At 39.6% G+C, this 20,745-nt stretch overlaps 1 protein-coding gene across 1 annotated transcript in view; it reads left to right on the top strand.

Moving 5' to 3' along the window:
* ppargc1b (peroxisome proliferator-activated receptor gamma, coactivator 1 beta) overlaps window positions 1-20,745 on the top strand; it is a 48,082-nt gene that overhangs the window by 10,376 nt on the left and 16,961 nt on the right. Inside the window, exons 2-3 of the mRNA XM_052614890.1 lie at window positions 18,685-18,876; window positions 19,780-19,989. Coding sequence (XP_052470850.1) covers window positions 18,685-18,876; window positions 19,780-19,989 — 402 coding nt within the window. The remainder of the gene's footprint in view (window positions 1-18,684; window positions 18,877-19,779; window positions 19,990-20,745) is intronic.

Genomic DNA, 20,745 nt, shown 5'->3' with positions numbered 1-20,745 from the left:
CATGAACACATATACATCTCTAGAACTGCTCTGAATGTCACTTCATGAGCATTTTACCGTTTCTTTTGAGAAAAAAAACTATCGTCATATCATATATGAACAGAAACGTAAAGGTCTTCGTAGCAACTCCTCAAAATAAAAGTTTGGTTTAACTTGAAGAAACTCTGACAGAAATGTATGTGACCCTAGACCACAAAACCAGTCTTAAGTTGCTGGGGTATATTTTAGCAATAAACCAAAAAAACATTGCATGGGTCAGAATTATCGATTTTTGTTTTATGCCAAATATAAGATAAGTAAGATAATATAAGATCATCAAGTAAAGATCATGTTCCACGAAGATATTTTGTAAATTTCCTACTGTAAATATATCAAAACTTAATTTTAGATTACTAAAATATGCATTGCTAAGAATTCAACTTATATTTTATAAATAAATATTGTCCGATCCTAACAAACCATACATCAATGGAAATCTTATTTATTTAGCTTTCAGATTATGAATAAATCTTAATTTTAAAAAATTTACACCCAAGACTGGTTTTGTGGTCCATGGTCACACAGCTACTTAATGTAATGATAGTACTACTACTATTACTAATTTTTTTTTGTTAAAACATAATTTTTTAAGGAATATATTTACCAGAAAAATTTAAAAACAATTTAAATCACAGTATCTAAAAATTAAATTATATTAATAAAAATTAAACCATTAAAATGGAATCCAAAATATTAATGGAAATCCGAGAAGTTTCTAATAATAAAACTGAATTTTAAAAAAAAGAACAAATTGTATTTCATAGGGCCTTAAAGATTTGTAAGTTTGATGATTTGTATTAATTAGACATGCTTTTGATTAATATGTTTTATTTTAACGATTAAAACAGAGTCTAGGAATATGTATATAAAAAAACAGAATCCAGAAAAATTCAAATTAAATTAAAAAAATAAAAATAAAAAATAAAACATGGACAGGGAAGTTGAAAAACTCAATTTCCGTGGGTCATTCAGACATTGACACTTGCTGGCGCTCTAATTATCCCAGTGTGAGCAATCTAGATGACCACAAATTTAGTATTGTTTGGAAAAAGCTCCCACTGGATGTCCAATCAGGTGAACATGAGGTCAGTCCTTCATTAGACGGACGCGATTCACCTCACAGCCGTCTTGTTTTATTTACTGCAAGATTTAGGGGTGTGTGCACTGTGCAGCTTTCGTCACAAAGCCTGATCCAGTTTTAACCTGCCTGTCAGAGATTTACTGCAGAGCTTTTGAAAATGAGTTTCACACAGTTTCATGGTTATAAGGAGAGGGAGATGGACATTTCCCATCCTCTCCAGGGTCAGGTTCTTTTCAAGGCCAAATTATCATCGTTTTTCAGATGCAGGCTTGGGATGAAAAGAGACGTCACTGAATGAGGGGGGCAGATGCATCAAAAAGAACAGGTGCTACATAGCCCTTCGACTTTTGTCTGGCAGATTATATTTACATGTGTTATGGCTCCCTATAGTAGGATATAATCTGGCATGATTGAATTTGAAGGCACGGATTGGGACAACAGAGCACGGAATTGGTTGTTTGTGGAAACTCAAAAGACCGTCCCCTTTGATCAGACAGCTGTGAAGTTCAAAGTACCCCTCCTCGTACGGAAGAGAACATGTGCTTTTGCACACGATTAGATAGCAGATGCATTGATAGAACATGAAGCTTATCATCGGCGTCTGTTTTCGAACCCATTGACGCAATATTTCTTAGATTTCAGATTCTCCCGGGGCTCTGGAGTTGTCGCTTTGAGAAATGAATGCTCTTTGTCTCTATTTTTTACTCAATCCTGTACTTATTCCTAATATGGTGCTGTGCGAACTCCAAAATCACATGCACGCCGACAACACAGATTCAGTGGCTTTGCTGTTTTAACAGGACTGTTTGACCATATAAACAAGTTTTCAGCACTGATCTCTTCCCATCAGCAGTTTTCACCCTGGTTTTGACACCCACTTTTAAGGCAAGCGGAAGTGTATTTTTACTTGATTGATATTGATACCTTTAGCCTTTTGTGGCCTAAAAAGAAAAAAGTTATTTTGCACCAGTTCAGAGGGGATAATGGCTCTAAAGAGGCCAAGTTAGGCAAAAACTAGTGTAAAACCTAGTGCTCCCTAACCCTGTGAACCGCCAGAGCTTAACCACTAAGCACTGATTATCTCCTCACATTTGGTTAATCTTCCTTTACAACTTCTATTTTGATGGATTCTTCTTGACCCTTTGCCCACTTTGCAAAGCAAGCCAAATATGCATGCTTAAATCCATTGAGTATGTTTTTTTATGCATGCATTACATTGCTTTCCATTCTATGATGCTATTCAGAAAATCCTCCTCATTGGAGGTCTCATCTGAGATGAAGATGGGTTGGGCAGCCCTCCTCCTGCAAGCCTCAGGGAGCGCATCTCTCGGTAATGAAAAGCACCCAAATGTCACTCGCAGCCACTGAAAATAAAGGGATGCAGGCTGATCGCCATCAAGAATGGCACAATGGCCTCCTGAAACAGGCAGATTGTTCATTTCATCCATTATCATTAGATACAGACACTGCAAGGAAGCTGTGGCCAGGAATCATTGTGGAATCTTAAGGCTGTAGCTCAAGTCGCGAGTGTGTAAATTACGTGCAAATTTGTTTACATGCTGACCACATCCTCTGATCGTTGAGGGTCTTGCGGCGAGCAGGTGGAGGGCTGTTTCGTGGGCATGTGGTGATTTACCAGGTTGAGATGATGAGTGCAGTACTAGCAGAGGTGAGTAATGACCTGGCAGCTCGGTGATGATGTGTCACAGAGGCATTCCTCAAGTTGTGTTTGGCTCCCAAGGACATCTCTGCTGATTGTGCTGGCAGAAGCCCAGCTAGACGTTGGCAAGTAGCCGGGGGGGCTTGTGTTTGAGGGCTTGTCATTTGAGCACGCTTTCAACTGAAATGTCTCTGACTGTGCACAATTTCAAGCTCAAATGACACATGTTTGCACTCAGCTGAGGTTGAAACTACAAACTAGTATGTGAACCTGGAGAACAAAACTAGTCTTAAGTTGCTGGGGTATATTTTTTTAAATAACCAAAAATACATTGTATGGGTCAAAATTGTAGATTTTTTTTTTATGGCAAAAATCAGTAGGATATTAAGTAAAGATCATGTTCAATGAAGATATTTAGTAAATTACCTACCAAAACTTAATTTTTGAATATGCACTAAGAACTACATCTGGACAACTTAAAGGGATGATTTTCTCTGTATTTAGATTTTTTTTTTTTTTATGGTTGTATCTCGACCAAATATTACCCTATCCTAACAAACCATGCATCAATGTAAAGCTTATTTATTCAACTTTCAGATAATTGTATATATTTCAAGAAGTCCCCACACAATGCATAATCATAATCAGCCTTTATAACATAGATGCATTGTGGTTGGTAATTTGAAGTAATTACAGCTACAAGTTAGTAAGTACCGGTTTCAGACAGATGCTTGGATCCCCCAAAATGGCAGTTATAGATCATAAAAGATAAGCTGTGAGTTTGCCGTAATGTGTGAGTGACAGGACTCATTGTGGACAGGTACAGGAAGTGTGGGTAGAGTCATAGCTTCTGTTGCGTGTCAATGGACCAGACCTTGACAGGCATAAATAGCACATGCTGAGGACGAAAGAAAAGCCTATGTTATGACCTTGTGACATTCACCAAACATGGCAGCCGCTGGATTTATTGCATAGAAAGTACTAAACACTTTTGCTGTGTATGCTTTGAAATTATCTCGAGGCAATTCAGTTTGATTTATTAAAAATAAACTTACAATTTAGAAAAAATAAACTTAAACTTTTGATGGAACCGTGAAATCATTAAGTGGAATCTGAACTGGAACAGTAACGTTTTATTTTTTCTTACAGTTCCTATCCCTGCTTTTGTGTGAGTCTGTTGTTATCTGCATTTGTTCATCACAAGATTCAATGCCATACTTTTATTGTTAATAAAATATTGCTGACATGTTTTAGAATTATTGCTTCCGAGTTTAAACATACGGATATGATAGTAGCCAAAGTTCTGAAGAGATAACAGCAACAAAGGTTAGAAAGTGAAAGCAAATGAATACTCTTTGCTAATGTTGCTGATTTGTTGGAATTTTAAAGGATTTTTTTACACTGATTACTAATCTGTGCAATCAAGTCGATGACATCGCTGGGAATTAAATGTCCCCAACTAAGCAAAACAGAGGCAACAGCGGCAAGGAACCAAAACTCCATCAGTGACAGAATGGAGAAAAAACATTGACTCAGTCGGTGGGGCCAGTTCTCCTCTTACCAGTCGAACCAGCAGGTTGATCCATGCTGCAGCAAAGTTAGATTGTGCAGAGGCCTCATCCGGTTCTGTGGTCCCGATGGCCATCTAGGAGACAAGGTCTTCACTTGCGATCTGTCTCTGGGTCTCATCTAATTGATGAGATGCCTGGAATGGCACTTTGCTTGATTGAATGCGTCTGTAATGAAATAACCATTCCACATTACAACTATGATGAGTGTTCAAACCAACACAAAGGAAATAATGAATAATCTGATCATAGATTAGTGTTTTAAGCAGTTCATATTTCTACATTTCAGTCATTTATGGCCACAGCAATTACAGAGTCATTTGGTGCATTATCAGCTGCTCTAATGCATATTCTGGCCTTAAGTTCTGTTTTCTTCTAAAGGCTCTCCAGACAGTCTCTCATTTCACTGTCCAATTAACTTAGTTTTTTGGTGTAACAATGTATTAATAATCATTAAGTCACTTTCAATGGAGTAATTGATAATCATGATGGAGGACGAGATTAGTAGTGGACCGATATATCCCCAATGCCGATATATCTGCCGATATTTGGCATTTAGCAAATATCGGCATCGGCTGATACGTTTTTCTGCTTGGCCAATGTGTTTGAATTGTCATTTCGAAAGCATGCCTGACTTTTATTTTGACGGTGCTGAAATCGGTAGCACCTGGCATTCTCCCTATTGTTTGCCATCGGCATTAACAGTTCTGTCTTATATGGATAGAAGTTTGTGTAATAATCAGATAGAACAGTTAAACAAAGCAATATGAAAAAAAATGATTAATAGCTACATTTGCTACAGAAGTTATTAATTTTTGTTAAAAAATACAAGTCTTAGTTCATGTTAGCTCATTAAATAACACAGTTGCAACTTTAGATTATAACAACGTGTTATTAAATATTGGAATACCTAAAATTAATGAATGTTATGATGAATTTTTCATTTGCAGTTTATTTTACTTAATGAATTAACTAATGTTAAAAATGAAGCCCTAATGTAAAGTGTGAATTAACAATAAAAAATCTAAACACTTTCAATCAATATCTAGGGCATGTTGTAGTCCAGATTAATATAGCCTATTGAGTCTTAATACTTAAGTATTTGGCACTGTGATGAACATCATATCAAATACACACATCTGAATGGCTATTTAAAATAATTTAAAGATGTTTTAGAAAGTAGAAGCTGCTTTATTTATGGGGTTTCCAGGGTAAGGACATTTCCTGTAGTTTAGCACCATCTGCAGTCGAAGAGTGAATTTGTTTTCATTCAGTGCGTCTCTCACGTGTTCCCCCATGTGCTTCTCATGCGTGTTTGTTCACATCAGACCAGCATTTGCCATTTGTCATATCCATGTTTCTCTGTGTGCTGTATGTAAAATGACTGTTACCCTTGCTTTATTTGAAAGATATGATTCCCAATGCACACAAACTTCCCAGAATATCAATCAATCACCTTTATTTATATAGTGCTTTAAACAAAATACATTGCGTCATTGCGCCAGAATACTGATTGTCCTGTTGGTTACAGTGTTTACTTCCTTATGAATTATATTTTTATTAAATATTTATTTATTTGTGAAAAACACTTTGTCATCTAAAGTAGAAGTATTGTTATATTACACATTTATGTTTTAATCCATTGTCAAATTCTTTAAAATTTCATAAATATTAATAAATATTCTTAAAAAAATTATATCGCTTTATATAGGCTATTTGCCCCCCTTCTTTCCAAGATAGCGGCATCGGCTGTCAAAAAAACAATATTAGTCGACCACTAGACGAGATTAAAGAATGCCATCCACAAAGGATTTGTTTTGGCTCATGTCCAGAGTGACTATGGTGGGAAGAGGAGATGACGTGTGTGAGATACTCATATAATGAATCTGGGCCGTACAAGAGTAATAGGTCTTGGGAGAAGAGGAACACTTTCTCAAGACTCTTAACAGACAACGGAAGGACAGGTAGTGTGGATCTGGCTGCCACGCAACAGAGCAAATGTGTCCCTGCACTGAGTTTGCCCTCTACTCTTTGTACACATCAGCAGAATTTTGGTAATTGATGTCCCACTTTGGAGTCACCTCAGGTGACAGCTGTCTGTTATACACAAGCGCTGCAGATAGCAGCTCACAAACTGCTGCTTTGATGCAAAGAGAGTGAAGAGGATTGGAGATGTTGGGAAAAAAGGAAAAGCGAGAGAACGGAAGCAGTGAGCTGTGAAAGAACCAATGTGATGCACCTTGTAATGGTACCGAGATATAGTGAGAGAGAAAAAAATTGTCCATCGAAAGTATCCAGCTTTTGCTTTGGCCTACTTGCTTCGCTATTTGCTGATTCTCTAATATCTCTTTCTTTTTAGCATTTGCTCTTTCACCAATTCCCTCTGCCCCTCACTCCCTCGTATTTGTGCCTCATGCAGCTCTCACTTCAGTCACGTGTATGTGGGTCGGCTAAGGACATGAGTGCCGCCTCTAGCCTCTCATTCTCATACACTGAGACCAAAGCAGCTGAGTCGAGGGTCCTTGTAAGATGCAAAGGCACTGACTGACCACTAAAAGAATGAATCAGTCATTCTACAACTCAGTTGGTCAGGTAGCAGTGGAAGCACTCACACCTGCAGTTAATTCCTCCATCTGTGACTGAAAAGCTACAGAAAAATGGCCAGGACCTTGGCCAGCACTCAAATGATGTGAAATGTGATCACTGCACTGACAGCACAATATTTTAGTGTGTTTTATAACCTGCGTGACATAAACTTTCTTTTTCATAAAACAGACCTTGCACTCTTGCAATAGGTGGAAAAAGATAATGAAAAGCCGGTCCAGTCTGAGTGTTTGTTGTGAAGTGAATGCAGAATGACTGAATGGGTTAAGATTAATCACCTTCTAGAACCATTGTGGAGTTGTTTGTAAATCAGTTACCAGGCTTGGCCTTGTTCCACTTCAGTTTCTCAGCAACAAGATTAGGCATCAGTAGCTGAAACGCACCAAACCTCATTGAATTACTATGAAACAATGAATGGGACAGAATATTTTGGCACGATGGGCATATCTCATAGTCAGTACCTCGAAACACTACAACCCGACAAAACCATCCAAACTGAAAAGCTGCCAAGGAAGTTCAAAGCTCACAATCAAAGCCAATTACAGGTTTTTCCTTTCTCTTTCGATGGCCTTTGAGTGCCCCATTAGATCCTTAAAGATGAACAAGTTCCTTGTGTGTTTTCATGTTCCTTAACACAGCAGCACAACAAATGCCATGCAGGATTCTAGGGGAGAGTGTGAGGTCAGTGGATTACTCGATACAAACTAGCCCTTGCTGAATTAAAGCTCTTTGTTTTGTATTTGAGAGCCGGTTTAAGATCAGCTAAGCATTAGGAGTTATTAAAGGCTTTTATTATGTGGCCCAAGTGATGCACAGTACATTGAAGGTTGTGCTGTTTGGAATAAAACGTATTCAGTCCCTGCTCTTTTAGTCTTTATTATTAATGGATACTGCCAGAGGAAAAGATCACGTTAATCTGATACTGCCCAGGGTGGACTATAAGATGTGGTTGGTGGGGTTTTGTGCTTGGAGTCAGGTATTGTTACTGTAATACTGGAATTTCTCCGTGCCATGCCAACAGATTTGGAGAGATCTGTTACCCATGTAGTTCCAAGCTGGAGATCCTGATATTTGCACCAGAAAGACCTGACCTTATCCGGAAGGAATGCTGAGACTAACACTGTGGGTTGTCAAGGGATATGGAGTACAAAATCCGATGTACTCGCACTCACACTGAGGAAAGAGTGCAGGTGGCAGACCAACTGTCTGGCTTCAGAATGATACCGGACAACTTTTGATAGACAGACAAACACCTAAAGCATTTAGCACATGGATCAGACACTAAGGAACTCAAAAATTATACTCTTTAACATATTGTGTTGGGGGACAAACATTTGGGATTTCTAGTTTTCAACAAATGTGGCCACTGAAGAATCAAGATTGGAAACGAGGAAGATTACGTGAACTGCATAACTACACAAATTTCCCTAAAAATGTAGAGGAAGGGTTTGTCTTGTTGGCCTGCCAAAAGGAAAATTAATATTTTTATTATTAGCATTTTATTCACTTGGAATTAGTTTGGCTTTGAACTGTCATGGTTGAGTACACATAGTGTAAAAGCTATGAGGGGTCCTCAGACCTTGCACTATTGACATAGCCGCTCTGCCAAATAATGAGTTTCAAGAAATCAAAAGAAACAATATCAATACACTTCATCTACAGGAGACATGTGAAGAAAAAAGTTCTTCTTGGAGGTGGTTCCGTCATAAGAGGTTGGACACATAGGATATTTTTGGCTTTCCTTCAGTTATAGTGGAAAGGAAAATTGTGGAATTTTTGCCATTACAAACATTCCACAACAAAAAGGAAATTCTTCCGGAATTCTTGTCTTCAGGAAATAAAACAATGAAACAGGTGGAATTTCTCACCTTATCCTCTCCGGGCAAGAACTGTCAGATAAAGAGGCAGATAAATTGAAAGTTAATGGTTTGTTGTATCCTGTGTAGTACAGTATAGGGTTTGGGAAAACGATTAACCTTGCACCACCACAGGGATGTGGATGGTGAAATTGCCATTTCACCTAGTAAGAATGCAGCTGAAAACAGGAGACAGCCAGTGGTGTTTCAATGGGATGAATCCTAGCACTACATCTGTTACAACCTTCAGTCCCCCTACTATTCAGGGGTTGAGTCTAGCGCATGTGTTATGCTGGTGTAATGTGCTTGACATGACAGCTCTCTCACATTATCACAGAGGGAAACTGAAGTGGAGGAATCACCCCACCATAATTACCCTTAATAACACTAATACAGTGAAGTTCAAATGCAGTTTGTTTTGACCACTAACACATTCCACCAGTCTAAGAACTGCAGTGCTTTCAGCATCGCTACCAGTTAGTTGATTAGTGCTAATATCTGCTAAATTTCTTTGAAACATGCACTCGTAGTCTGTTCAGTATTTCCATCTAATATTTATTAGACTAAAGCAAACAATCAGCATTTAATATTTGCTCTGATTTAGAGACTAGCAGCAGGTGAAGGTCAAAGATGCGACACTTAGCTTACAATTCATGTCAGAACATCGTACAAGTAACAAACTCTGTTTGCTGCTAAAATGATGGCTTAAAGATGAGGGCTGGCAGATGGTTTTGCCTTCTGTTTGAGCATTAGAAATTCAGGGTGAGTCATCTTCCCGCTTCAGAGCTCACCCAGAAAGCCACCGCAGAGATGACCTGTGGACCACTCAAGATTTGCCCAAAGACCACATGCAGCAGTGCTGACTCAGAAAGCCAGCAGTGAGTATTTGGGGGGAGATTAAGCAAGCTAAACACTGCCTTATTGCACAGAAAAGTAACAGCATGGATGCAGTTGCCAGGCAGGTTTTCTATGGATGAACTTTTCTTAAAAGGTCACTTGTTGATGGCACAATGATTTTATTTTGCCAGTCTACATCAGGGGTAGCCAACTCTGCCTCTGATGGGCGGCTACCATCTTGTTTAGCTTACACCCCAAACAAGCACACAAGAAGCAAGTTCTGTAATCAAGTTGTTCAGAAATACTTCACAGTAATAGGCAGGTGTGTTGGAGCAGAGTTGAAATTGAAGTCTGCAGGGCAGTAGCCCTCCAGGAGCAGGGTTGGCTATCCCTGGTCTATGTCCTTAGCATGAACTACAACATGGTACCTTTGTGTTCGCAGATGTTTGAGCATTCACAGTCTCTTCAAAACATAACGGTGTCGTAGTTGGCTTAAATAGCCAAAACAGCATATTTTCCATTCTATATATTCACAGTGACTAGCTGTGCTTATAATACTGAATCGCTTTCTTAATACAACCTCTCACATCAGAGCGCTGCCGCACAGTTCTGTTTGCGACTTGAACAGCTGTCGGAGCACTGTCCTTTCAACCATTGGATGCAACAAGCAAAGGTCACCTCGACATTTGGGTCTATTCTTGGATTTCAAAACAAACCCTGTGCTTGCAGAGTGACCCCCTAAAATAGAAATGAGAATATTCTTTACCTTGACTCCTTGGCCAGCAGTGGAAGAAACTGGAGATCAAGATTAATGGCGGTAGCCATGACATTCTGCACGACTGTGTTTTTAGCACCAGCGCTCTTAGCCTTTTTCTTTTTGTCCTCTTTGAATACCCACCATGCTGTGCATAGCCTGGTTGAATTCAGGAACTAATGTTTAACTCTCTCATGCCTTTTTCCACTTCACTGCATTGGAACAATTCTCCTAAGGGACAGCTGGAGTGCAACCACTGGACCAATGCAGTGGAAATATTTTCCCATATTTAGTCTTAGAGATGCACACTTGGTGCAGTCAAAGGAGGACTTGGGGGCTTTTTACCCGAGGCCAAGGCCTACGGGAGAGTGCCATTTACTATGAGCCATGGTTCTCTCCTTGACACTGCAAGTTTATGTGCATGCTCTGAAATAGACACTGGGCATCTATATATAACGCTATAAAGTGTTCTTCATCATGTCAAAGCACATGTTGACTCCATGGTTATGTGGAGCGACTGTTTACTGAAGATTTAAGGGTTTTGACTGGCCCCTAGTGGTGTTCGTGAGCTGATATTGGTTGACCCAGACTCATGACCTTCGCAACAGATGGAAAAAAAAGGCATGTAATCCTATTAACCCAGTGTTATCTCAAAACACCCATCAGTGTAGCATGCATCATCTGCATTGTGCATGGTCACTGCAGACCTGCATTAAATGCTGCAGTAGTGTTTGCACTAAGGCTTTCTTGCTGTGATTCCCAAATGGGGTTGGTGTTTTCTGGAGCAAACCTGTCTAGGAATACACGTTTCAAGTATGAAACATGCGTCATGAAGAATAATACAAGGACAGAACAGCCTCAGATTAACCTTATTATCAAGATTGCAGGGAATGGTCACTCTAGATGGTCACTTATATTTCGAAACACTGTCTTCTGCCCTCATGCGTGAGCAGAGTGAGCAAGAAATACATTTTGATTTAATTACCGCCATGCACATCTACTAAGAGCTCAGACACTGACTGCTCCCAGTGAATTAGAAACAAGTTGGGTTGATGCCATCTTCCTCAGGCATCGTGATCTGTCTGTGGCCACCCGAGTTTGAAAAGACTAATTTTGCATTTTTGCCTCCCTGCATCTACCTTCTATGTTACCTTTCTCTCTCAGGTGTAATTGAGCATATTCCCTTCATCCCATCTGTGTCAGCTGGACAGATTGAACACATTAGACACAATGAGAGCAACTCCATCTATAAACAAGTTCAAGCATTTTATTTTATTTTATTTTCACATCTTCATCAAAGTCAGCTGGTAATCTGTAATCAATGTGAGTCTGATATTTCTCTCTGGTTGTTTGAATTTCCTAAGATACTGCTGTCTGGTTTCTGCCTGGAAACAGTGCTTGTATTGTCCTCCCCTCACCCACAGTCGTGACTGCAGGTAAAATGGCCTCGGTCTGAAGAGCGACGGACCCCCGTTGAAGATAATGAAGGGTTGCGCACCTACAGTCTTGTGACAAAGTCTCTGCATTGCGTTGCAGGAAAATGTGACACCAGTCAACAACCTTATACAAGGCTCTGAAACCCAAGACTAGTGCTCTCATTGTGTCAGTGAAATGGATCCAGGTTAGAAGCAGAGGAAGAATTGCTGACTACCTTCTGGATCTCCTGATGATTTCCCATTCGTGTTTTTTTCTTGTACTGCAGACATGCATTGACTTCTCATGTATGCGCCCGTGCCTATATTTACATCAGTGCTTGGGTATGCTTTCATGTTTAATATGGTGCATATTGAACTGTGGGTGACCTTGAGAGCTTTGGTTTCAGAGAGACTCGGCGTCATATATTTAAATTGGAGAATATATCCATTTAGCAGCCATAATTACGACATATTTGCATCTTGGCCTTATTTATTCTTTTGTCTTTTCAGTTTACATGTACAATAGGGACAGATGTCTTTGGTGATTGCTGCATCAGAAGACTATTTTTAAGGAGGAGAACTCATCTGACCAGGGTCAGACAAACCCAAAACCAGCCTAATTTTCCAGTGCTTCCAAGACCGTTTAGTTGACTAGACATTTACCAAACTTGCGGTTTTTGAAAATGTCTAGTTTTTCACATCCCTACTGTTTTGCTTTTTTTATTGCAGGACTACAGAACAGATTCATTTATTGGACACTGAGAGATTCTGAGACACAGTGTTGATCTGACATGATAAGAATAGCACATTTCCTGAGCATGAGAGTAGCTGCACATTAAATAATAGTTGCTGTGATTTTCTATTAAGTGTTCAAACGTCACCCCTCCCCATAGTCGCCCACTCTCTGAGATGACTTTATGGAAGAACAGATGCTGGCAGCAGTCTCTCCTACTAGGATCATCTTCTAACCAAAACACCTATCTGTGGGATTGAATGAAAAAGGCATCAGTGCTGATATTCAAGCAGAAAAAATGCCAATAAGTTTTTATGCACTTATAGCCGCTTTACCAACCCTCCCCCCGCCCCCAATGCATTATACAATAAATGCATTCTCTATATTTGTAATACCATTTCCAGCCAAACGACTGGTGTGGTGCAGAATTACTATATTTAATGTCTAAGAGGCACTGGTTTTTTGAGTACCTCTTTTATCTTCTCAGAGGATCGTTTTAATTAAGAATGTTATGAATATTATGTTATCAGTTTACACTTAATGTGGCCATTCATTCAACTGAAGTACATAACACCTGAGGCCCGCATGCACCAAACTCTGGAGACTACAGAGTCAGTATGAAGATTTATAAAGCATTATAATGCACCATACCTGAACAGGTTTTTTACTTATTACTGTTTTATTGACACACAGAGGTAATACTTGACCAACTTCTTGACCTCATTCAATATTTCTAGATTTACTGATTGATTGTCTTTTTTTGTTGTTGTCCTGCAACCAATTTTTTTTATTAACCCATGTGATGTTTGGCCTCTCCTAACGTACGTTTCTTATTACACCTCTAAATCTTGTTAAGGACTTAACAAACATATTTTTAGTGTCTATGGATTATCAAGTGATGTCAGTTAAGAACAGCCAGACCGAAATAATGACTGTCATGCATTAGAAAACACTTGTGACAGAAAGAACATGTAGATTGGTGATAATTAATGGATATCAACTTAATCTTGATTGCTTGCATAATGTGTTTATAAGGGTGTAATTTCAGGAAACATCGACATTTATAGCAGTGCTTTTAATGGGTCTTCTGTCCAGCTGGGATTTGAACATGGAGCTTTTTTTCATTTCTCATGTGAATCTAGCTTCACAACTGAACTGGCCGTCTATCAAAGCCCCGTCTCTAAGTACAGAATCCGCTTTCTAATCAGATCCCATTACTGTCCTACCTGGCTGAAGTGGGGTTGCGCTCGAGGGCACTAGCTCTCAGACTTTCTGCATAATAGCGTCTTACTCGGACCAGTGCCATTGTCCTTGGTTTGCACTTGATACCCGTCTCAGCCTACAAGATGTAGACTGAGTCTGATGGCTAATCTGAAAACAATTAAGCAGGATTAAAACTGACCTCTGTGGCTGTTAGATTGCTTCTCAGAAAACTTCCAGGACACAGCCTGAGACTTGTCAACGCCGATGTTGAAATGTTTTTCACTGAGCAGCTCAAGATGTTTTATGATGAAAGCTATACAGCGAGTGTTTCTGGGTGTCTCTGATGGAAGTAGACAGCTAATGTTTCTAAGCTGGATTTGAGGAGTGGAATATCTGATAAATCAAAAGGGAAATTTTGAAGAAGTGCAATCTAAACGGCCATAAATTGTCTACACCCAAATGTAACACTGTCAATCCCACTGACTCAATGAGGTTGAAGATTGAAACAGCCAAATTTACGGTAAAACGTTTTTTTGTCATTTTTGATTGCATCAACCAATGTCTCAACATTTGATTGTGAAACTTTGTCTAGGATTCCAACAGAGAGTGTGTGGAAATTTACTACATGGGGATCGTTAGCAAAGGTCTGAAGGAAGAATGGGTTCAGTAAGCTCTACATTTAAAGGGCTAGGCTGGTTTCAGAATTGGGAATATAAAGGTGGCCTGCTGGGATAGCGAGGCTGTGGACACTGCAGACAGTTAATTCCTAGACGGATAGAAAAGAAAGGCCAGATCTGAGACTAAGGTATCATGCATCTCTCTTTTAGCAGTTCATTCAACTGTACATGAATGGCCCAGATCTTCCTTTAACTGCCCTACTTCAGTTCGCCCGCTGTTAATTTGGATTTGCAGAATGGGTCTTGACGGAAATCTCCTCTATTTCTTTTCACTACAGTCAATCATCTTTATTTCATTTACGGTCATGTGAGCGAAGGGTCAGACGGTCAATAGAGGTCAACAGGATGTACCGCGAACCTCATGAACCCATTGCTACTGGTGAAATGGTGCTACAAAATCCTTCCTGTGTGAGGCCGGCTAGCTACTACACCCAAGTTTTTTTATGGATTGAGTCGTGAGGGAATCCATTTAACAGCCCAGGCAGGATGTGTCTCAAAGGGCCGCATGCGTGCATGTCTGCGTCTTTGTTTCTGGGGTAGGAGGGTTAGGAGAGAGCCACTAGCTCCATCTGCATTTGGCATGGGCAGCATTCAAAACCTGGCCCGTCACAAGCAGCTTGTGTAAGTGCCAGTCGTGAGACTGAGGATAACGGCTATATATAACATATCTTAGATAGCAGTAGGCTCAAAGGGAACAGGGCACCCAGATAAGAGCCTATTAGCTCCTAAATGCAAGGAATGAATGAGTAACCTGCAGCTCTACTAGAATGATGGCATAACTGAATTGTGCTCAAATCAATCAGTCTATCTATCCATCCATAACAGAAATCCCAGATAACAGTGGTGTCCAGAAGCCGTTCAGTCTCAGATGCTGCATTCGATCGCCCTGCAGTAGGAAATGATCAACAACGAGCTTATAAAGGTCACATTTTGTGTCTTTTCTTTTGCTTTTTACATGCTCTGCCTCTAATTATCCTTAAATGTATTCATAAAATTCACCATACAGCTTGAAAACATGCCAGTACACAGTCAACAGTGGGTCAGCAGCCTTGCATGGTTGTGTATTGAGCCACATGACTAGGGTTGCTGTTTGTACCATGCAGTGTATATTAACACTGATGCATTAAACCTACATGCTATTATGTGCTTGTTTTTGAGTGTTATCTTGATGCACACTTGGACTCAGGCTCACTATGCATACTTGTATACGTCAAATGCATACGCAGTTCACCCCTCGCTGCCTGATCTTGTTTTTAGAGATTCGTGGAACTTTTTTTTTTAATGGAGAGTGAATGTAAAGGTCATTCTTGACTACACAGATCACTGATTACGCTTTACCGATTTAGTCTCGAGTAGGTCAGCTACGCTCATTAACTTTTGTTCATTTAATAGCACCGGTCTAGCGCTAACTGGTGGGATGTATCTCTTTTGGTGCATTGAAAATGTGGCTGGATTTTGTTGCCTCATAATAGTGTGATGATCATGCCGAGAGGTCTGGGTGCAGCGTACTCTGTTAATGGGGTGAACCGATGGTTTTATCAGCGTGTGAGTTATGCAGATGATTCCAGCACGTGTGAACAGCATCTCTTCTGCTTTCCCTCACGAAGCGTGTGCAGCTGATAAGAGGTCACATGTGCTGCTATTACAGAACGTCAGCAGCAGTGGAGCTTTATGGCTTCCAGTTGCATAGAGATGGGTGGTAAGACCCAGATTTTTATGGTATAAATAATACAATATGAGTATTTTTATGTCACTGTAACAGTAAATATTGCAATATGTTGTTTTTATACTTGAAATTGATATATATAAATATATGGTCATATGGATTTACTGATAGTATAACCAAAAATGCAAAGTCACTTCTTCTGTTTGATGGTATATACGGTCACACCGCCCAGCCCTACCTACACTGCAGCATGCACACTCGCACTCGTGACCTTAAACCTTCAGAGCCCAAGGAGCTTTTTATTGATTGATATTGAGACTCTCCATAACACAGAAAAAGAGAGCAAGAGAGAATAAAAATGTTGGTAAAAAAAAAAAAAAGATTGATTAGCCCGAGCTCTTGTGCTCATGGGGAGGGGTCTGAAAGGAAGGAGATGAGTCAGTGGCATGTGAGGGGATGTGTAAAGGATAGTAAGTGTGTGTGTGTGTGTGTGTTTGCATGCTGAATGATGGGCGAACACCTTTATTACACCTGCATCTGTACACACACGTGTGCACATGCACAACACCTTCAGGGCATCTGAACTAGTTCATTCAAAACACTGCAGGCAGGAATGGATTCCCGATTAATTTTATAATTTTTAACTTTTGCCAGAATCCTTCCTGCTGTGATTCCTTTGACAGTGATTTAAATGTGCATGAATTCAATAAGCACATCGAACAGTATTAGGGGGATAATAGTATGCAAGTAAAAATGGAAATTAATTTGTGACCTTTTAGACTGCGAAAATTTGAAGAATGATATGAAAAAATGATGATGATGATGATGATAAAATATGATGTTGTTAAATATGGTTAATATGCCATACTAATTACACTACTGCTTAGAAGTTTGCGCTCAGTACAATTTTTGGAAAGAAATTAATACTTTTGTTGTTTTGATTCATCAAACTGATCAGTGATGACATTTATAATGCTACAAATGATTTCGGTTTCAAATAAATACTGTTCTTTTGAACTTTCAATTCATCAAAGAATTCTGAAAAAAAAAATATATATATTTAACAATATTATTGTTTTTTCCTGTATGTTTAATCAAATCAATGCAGCATTTCTGAGCATAAGAGATTTCTTTCAAAACCTTTAAAAAAAATAGAAGCGAACACAAACTTTTGAATATTTGTTATTCAATTTTAATTACATTTATGCATTTAGCAGACACTTTTATCCAAAGCAACTTACAGTGCAATCATTTTTTATCAATTTTTACTTGTCATGTGTTCCCAGGGAATCGAACCCCCAGCCTTGTGCTTAATAAGGCAGTGCCTTACCAATTGAGCTACAGGAACACACATATATATAATATACAAATAACTAATCAATGAAATAATAATGTTTATAAAATGTAAATTAAAATGTAAACTCACAAGGTTTAGCTATATGTACTGCTATCATTCTCTAGTCTCACAGTTTCAAGAATGTTTCAACAATAGCTTAGTGAGGCAGATTAAAATACTGCAGATATAATAAGATTGGGCTGAAACGGTGCAGAGGTATGGGCTACAGTATGTGACCTCATTTCATCAGAGCTCAGCAGATGGTAATATGTGCTTTAGAGACTGTCTTCGTAAAGTCTTTGCTGTAGTTCACTGCATTTTAAAACAGTGACATAAATGGCACTCTGTAAGTTGCCTGTTCGTTTTGGTGACCTCTATTCCAGGCCTAGTGTAAGAAAATAAAGGGAACTGAATAAGCACAATCATCATCTGTGTGAAACAGAGAGGGGAGAATTTGTGCAAACAGTCATCAAAAATGCATCACAGCGAACCTTGTAGAATATTGATGCATCGGCCTCCTGTAAACCGAGGCAGCATCACACCAGGTGTCCTCCAGGTATCCTCTCCACAGACAGACAGGCAAGGGTGGGATGGGGCCAAATGATCCCAGTGCAACATGTAGACTCCTTGGCTCACATGGAGATATTAAGGCACGTGTGGTTTTCTGCCGTACCCCTGGGGTTTAGACAACTTCCCTTCTCACAGTGCTTACTGACACAGACACACACATGCAAAGGATGTGCAAAACGGCATATTTTTAAGATCAGCTAGAGGAACAACTAGTGGACTGATGTGTTTTAAGGAAGGTCTATAATTAATAGTGTGGTTCGGGTTCACCTGACCCCAATCAGACGCATGTTTCAAAGGGACGCTTGCATGTTCAAAAATACTTAGATGGAGTGCAGCATCGCGAAACATAAAGCATGGGTCTTGAGAAAAGTCATTTCTATTCCTTAGCAGTTCCCTCTGACACCAACCCCAAAACCCCATAGCTATGGTTTTTAATTCAGCGATGTGCAACCCTTGCTAAATCCAGGGTCAGCTTTTCTTCTTCTTTTAACTGCCAGTTCATTAGCTGTAATGAAGTTGTGCGGAGGGTTAGTACTAATTCAGATGACTGTTACGAGCTCAGGATCTTCACAGTCACTGCATCTCTATTGATTTCCCAGCGTTTACGGCGGAGTGCATTCTTTTTAGATGTGTCCTCTGATGATGGCCTTCTGACCTATCATTTTTTTCTCCCTTTCGGTCTCAGTATGGGGAAGAGGAGGTCTGCTCAGATGCTGACCGCCTGGATGCTGACTTCCCTGACTTTGACCTCTCGCAGCTGGACGCCAGTGATTTTGACTCGGTGAACTGCCTCAGTGAGCTGCATTGGTGCGACGGGCACTCAGATCACTCCCCTGCCTCCATACAGTACAGCGGAGGAGACCCAGAGCTATTCGAGGTGGGAACCATCATCTGAATCATCTGCCTTGATTGTGCTGATTAGTGGTATTTGTAAATCTTCAGTAAGTCTCTGTCCCAAATGATGCACTTGAAATTAATCCATGTAGAATTATGTCAAGATTGGACTTGAAGGGCTGCAAGTTTGGAAAAGGCATTAGTCTTAAAGGGATAGTCCATGCAAAAATTTAAATACCGTCATAATTCACTTGGTTTTGTATTTTTTTGCGTGAAATTTTCACGCATCAAAAAGTAAAACAAGGCATTTTAAAAGAAATCGGTATGAATCAAAGTCTTCAGAAGCGACTTGATTGCATTATTTGATGAACAGATTTAATTTGGACTTTTATGCACATATAAGCATTGATCAATGCACAGATATAGAGCACATCAGGAATGGACATAGGAAGCTCAAACATTCTTGCTTTATGCCAGAATAAACCTCATAGATCGTTTACCACATTTGACATGAATAATGTACATGCATTCAGCCATGTTTCTATACATGTTAATAAAAGCCTTTTATGTCGTAGCCTTTGATGCATGGACATTTTTGCCTGGACAGTATTCAATTATTAAGAATATATAATTTCATTTGAGTTTCGAAGATGAAGGTTGAGCAAATTATGACAGAACAGTGGTGTAAGATGAAATCTAACTGTTAGTCAAAGTCAGGGCATTGTTATTTTGAGCCATGGTGCCCATATGGGTATTGCAGGTTTGAGTCTAGCCTGCAACGGTTTCAATCCTGCCTTTCCCTTCTTTTAGGAATAACCTCTGTCGTTCTCCACTGTTTCTTTTTAAGAGAAAAAACATACTAGACGTATACTAACTGTGTAAGTGTAGGTTTTCCTAATCTTTGCTTTTCAGAGCATTTGCCTTCATTTCTTTCTGGTTGTTTCAGGAAGAAAATGCGGCACTGCTCGCTGCCCTCACAGACAGCCTGGACGGCATTGTTGAGGATGGAGTCGGGGGTCTGTCTGTGTTCCCTTCGCTGGGGGACGACCCTGAGGAGGGCGAGGAGGAGGAGGAGGAGGAGGAGGAAGATGACCTCCCTTTGGACAGTGAGCCCCTCCCTGGCTCATTGAGCCCAGAGACAGAAGACCCATCTCTAGTAAGAACCCTTCCTTCCTGTTTAAGGTGGATTTGGATGGGCCTCTGACTACCCCACAGCATGGGTATGATAGGCAACACAGGTCTGAATTTTTCTCATTTTGGGCTTTTTGTTTCATTTTAAGCAACGATCTAACAAGAATCCTCTTCACAGGCAGGGATGTGGAACATGGACACTGCTTTTTCTAGGCTTTCATTTTGCAACACCTCCCATTGCTCTTCTTCTGAGTCTTATAAGAAAGTACTGTGGTGATACCATGGTATTGTGATAGTATCTGATGGCAATAGCATGCTATTCGATATATTCCATGGCAATGTATGGAGAGCATGCTATTGAAATCGCACACTACCATTCAAAACGGTGGGTCAGTAAGATTTATATGTAAAATAGGGATATAACGATTCAGTCAAATCACAATGCAATACGATTTACAATATAACTTTCTCAACAAAAACAAAAAAAGTAACAAAATGAGATATTAGTTTCAAATAAAGATGTGTCGTTTTATTATTTCTCAGACGAAATTATCTTCATGTGAAGAAAGTGCCTGAGCGATTTCCATTTAAAATTAGAGGAAACCCAAATGAATCCCGATTGGTTTTAACATCTCAACCGTCTTGAATCGTCACATACACTGATCAACAACCGGCTCACGGTTCATCATCACATCCCTATTTTAAAATATATTAAAATAGAAAACAGAATTGTAATTATACTTAACAATATCACCTTTTTACCTTACTGTGTTTATGATCA

The sequence above is a fragment of the Carassius gibelio genome, chromosome A14 (genome assembly GCF_023724105.1).
Source record: "Carassius gibelio isolate Cgi1373 ecotype wild population from Czech Republic chromosome A14, carGib1.2-hapl.c, whole genome shotgun sequence".
In the NCBI taxonomy this organism is placed as follows: Eukaryota; Metazoa; Chordata; class Actinopteri; order Cypriniformes; family Cyprinidae; genus Carassius; species Carassius gibelio.
Note: the sequence above shows the minus strand (reverse complement) of the source record. Positions and strands in the feature narration are given on the sequence as shown.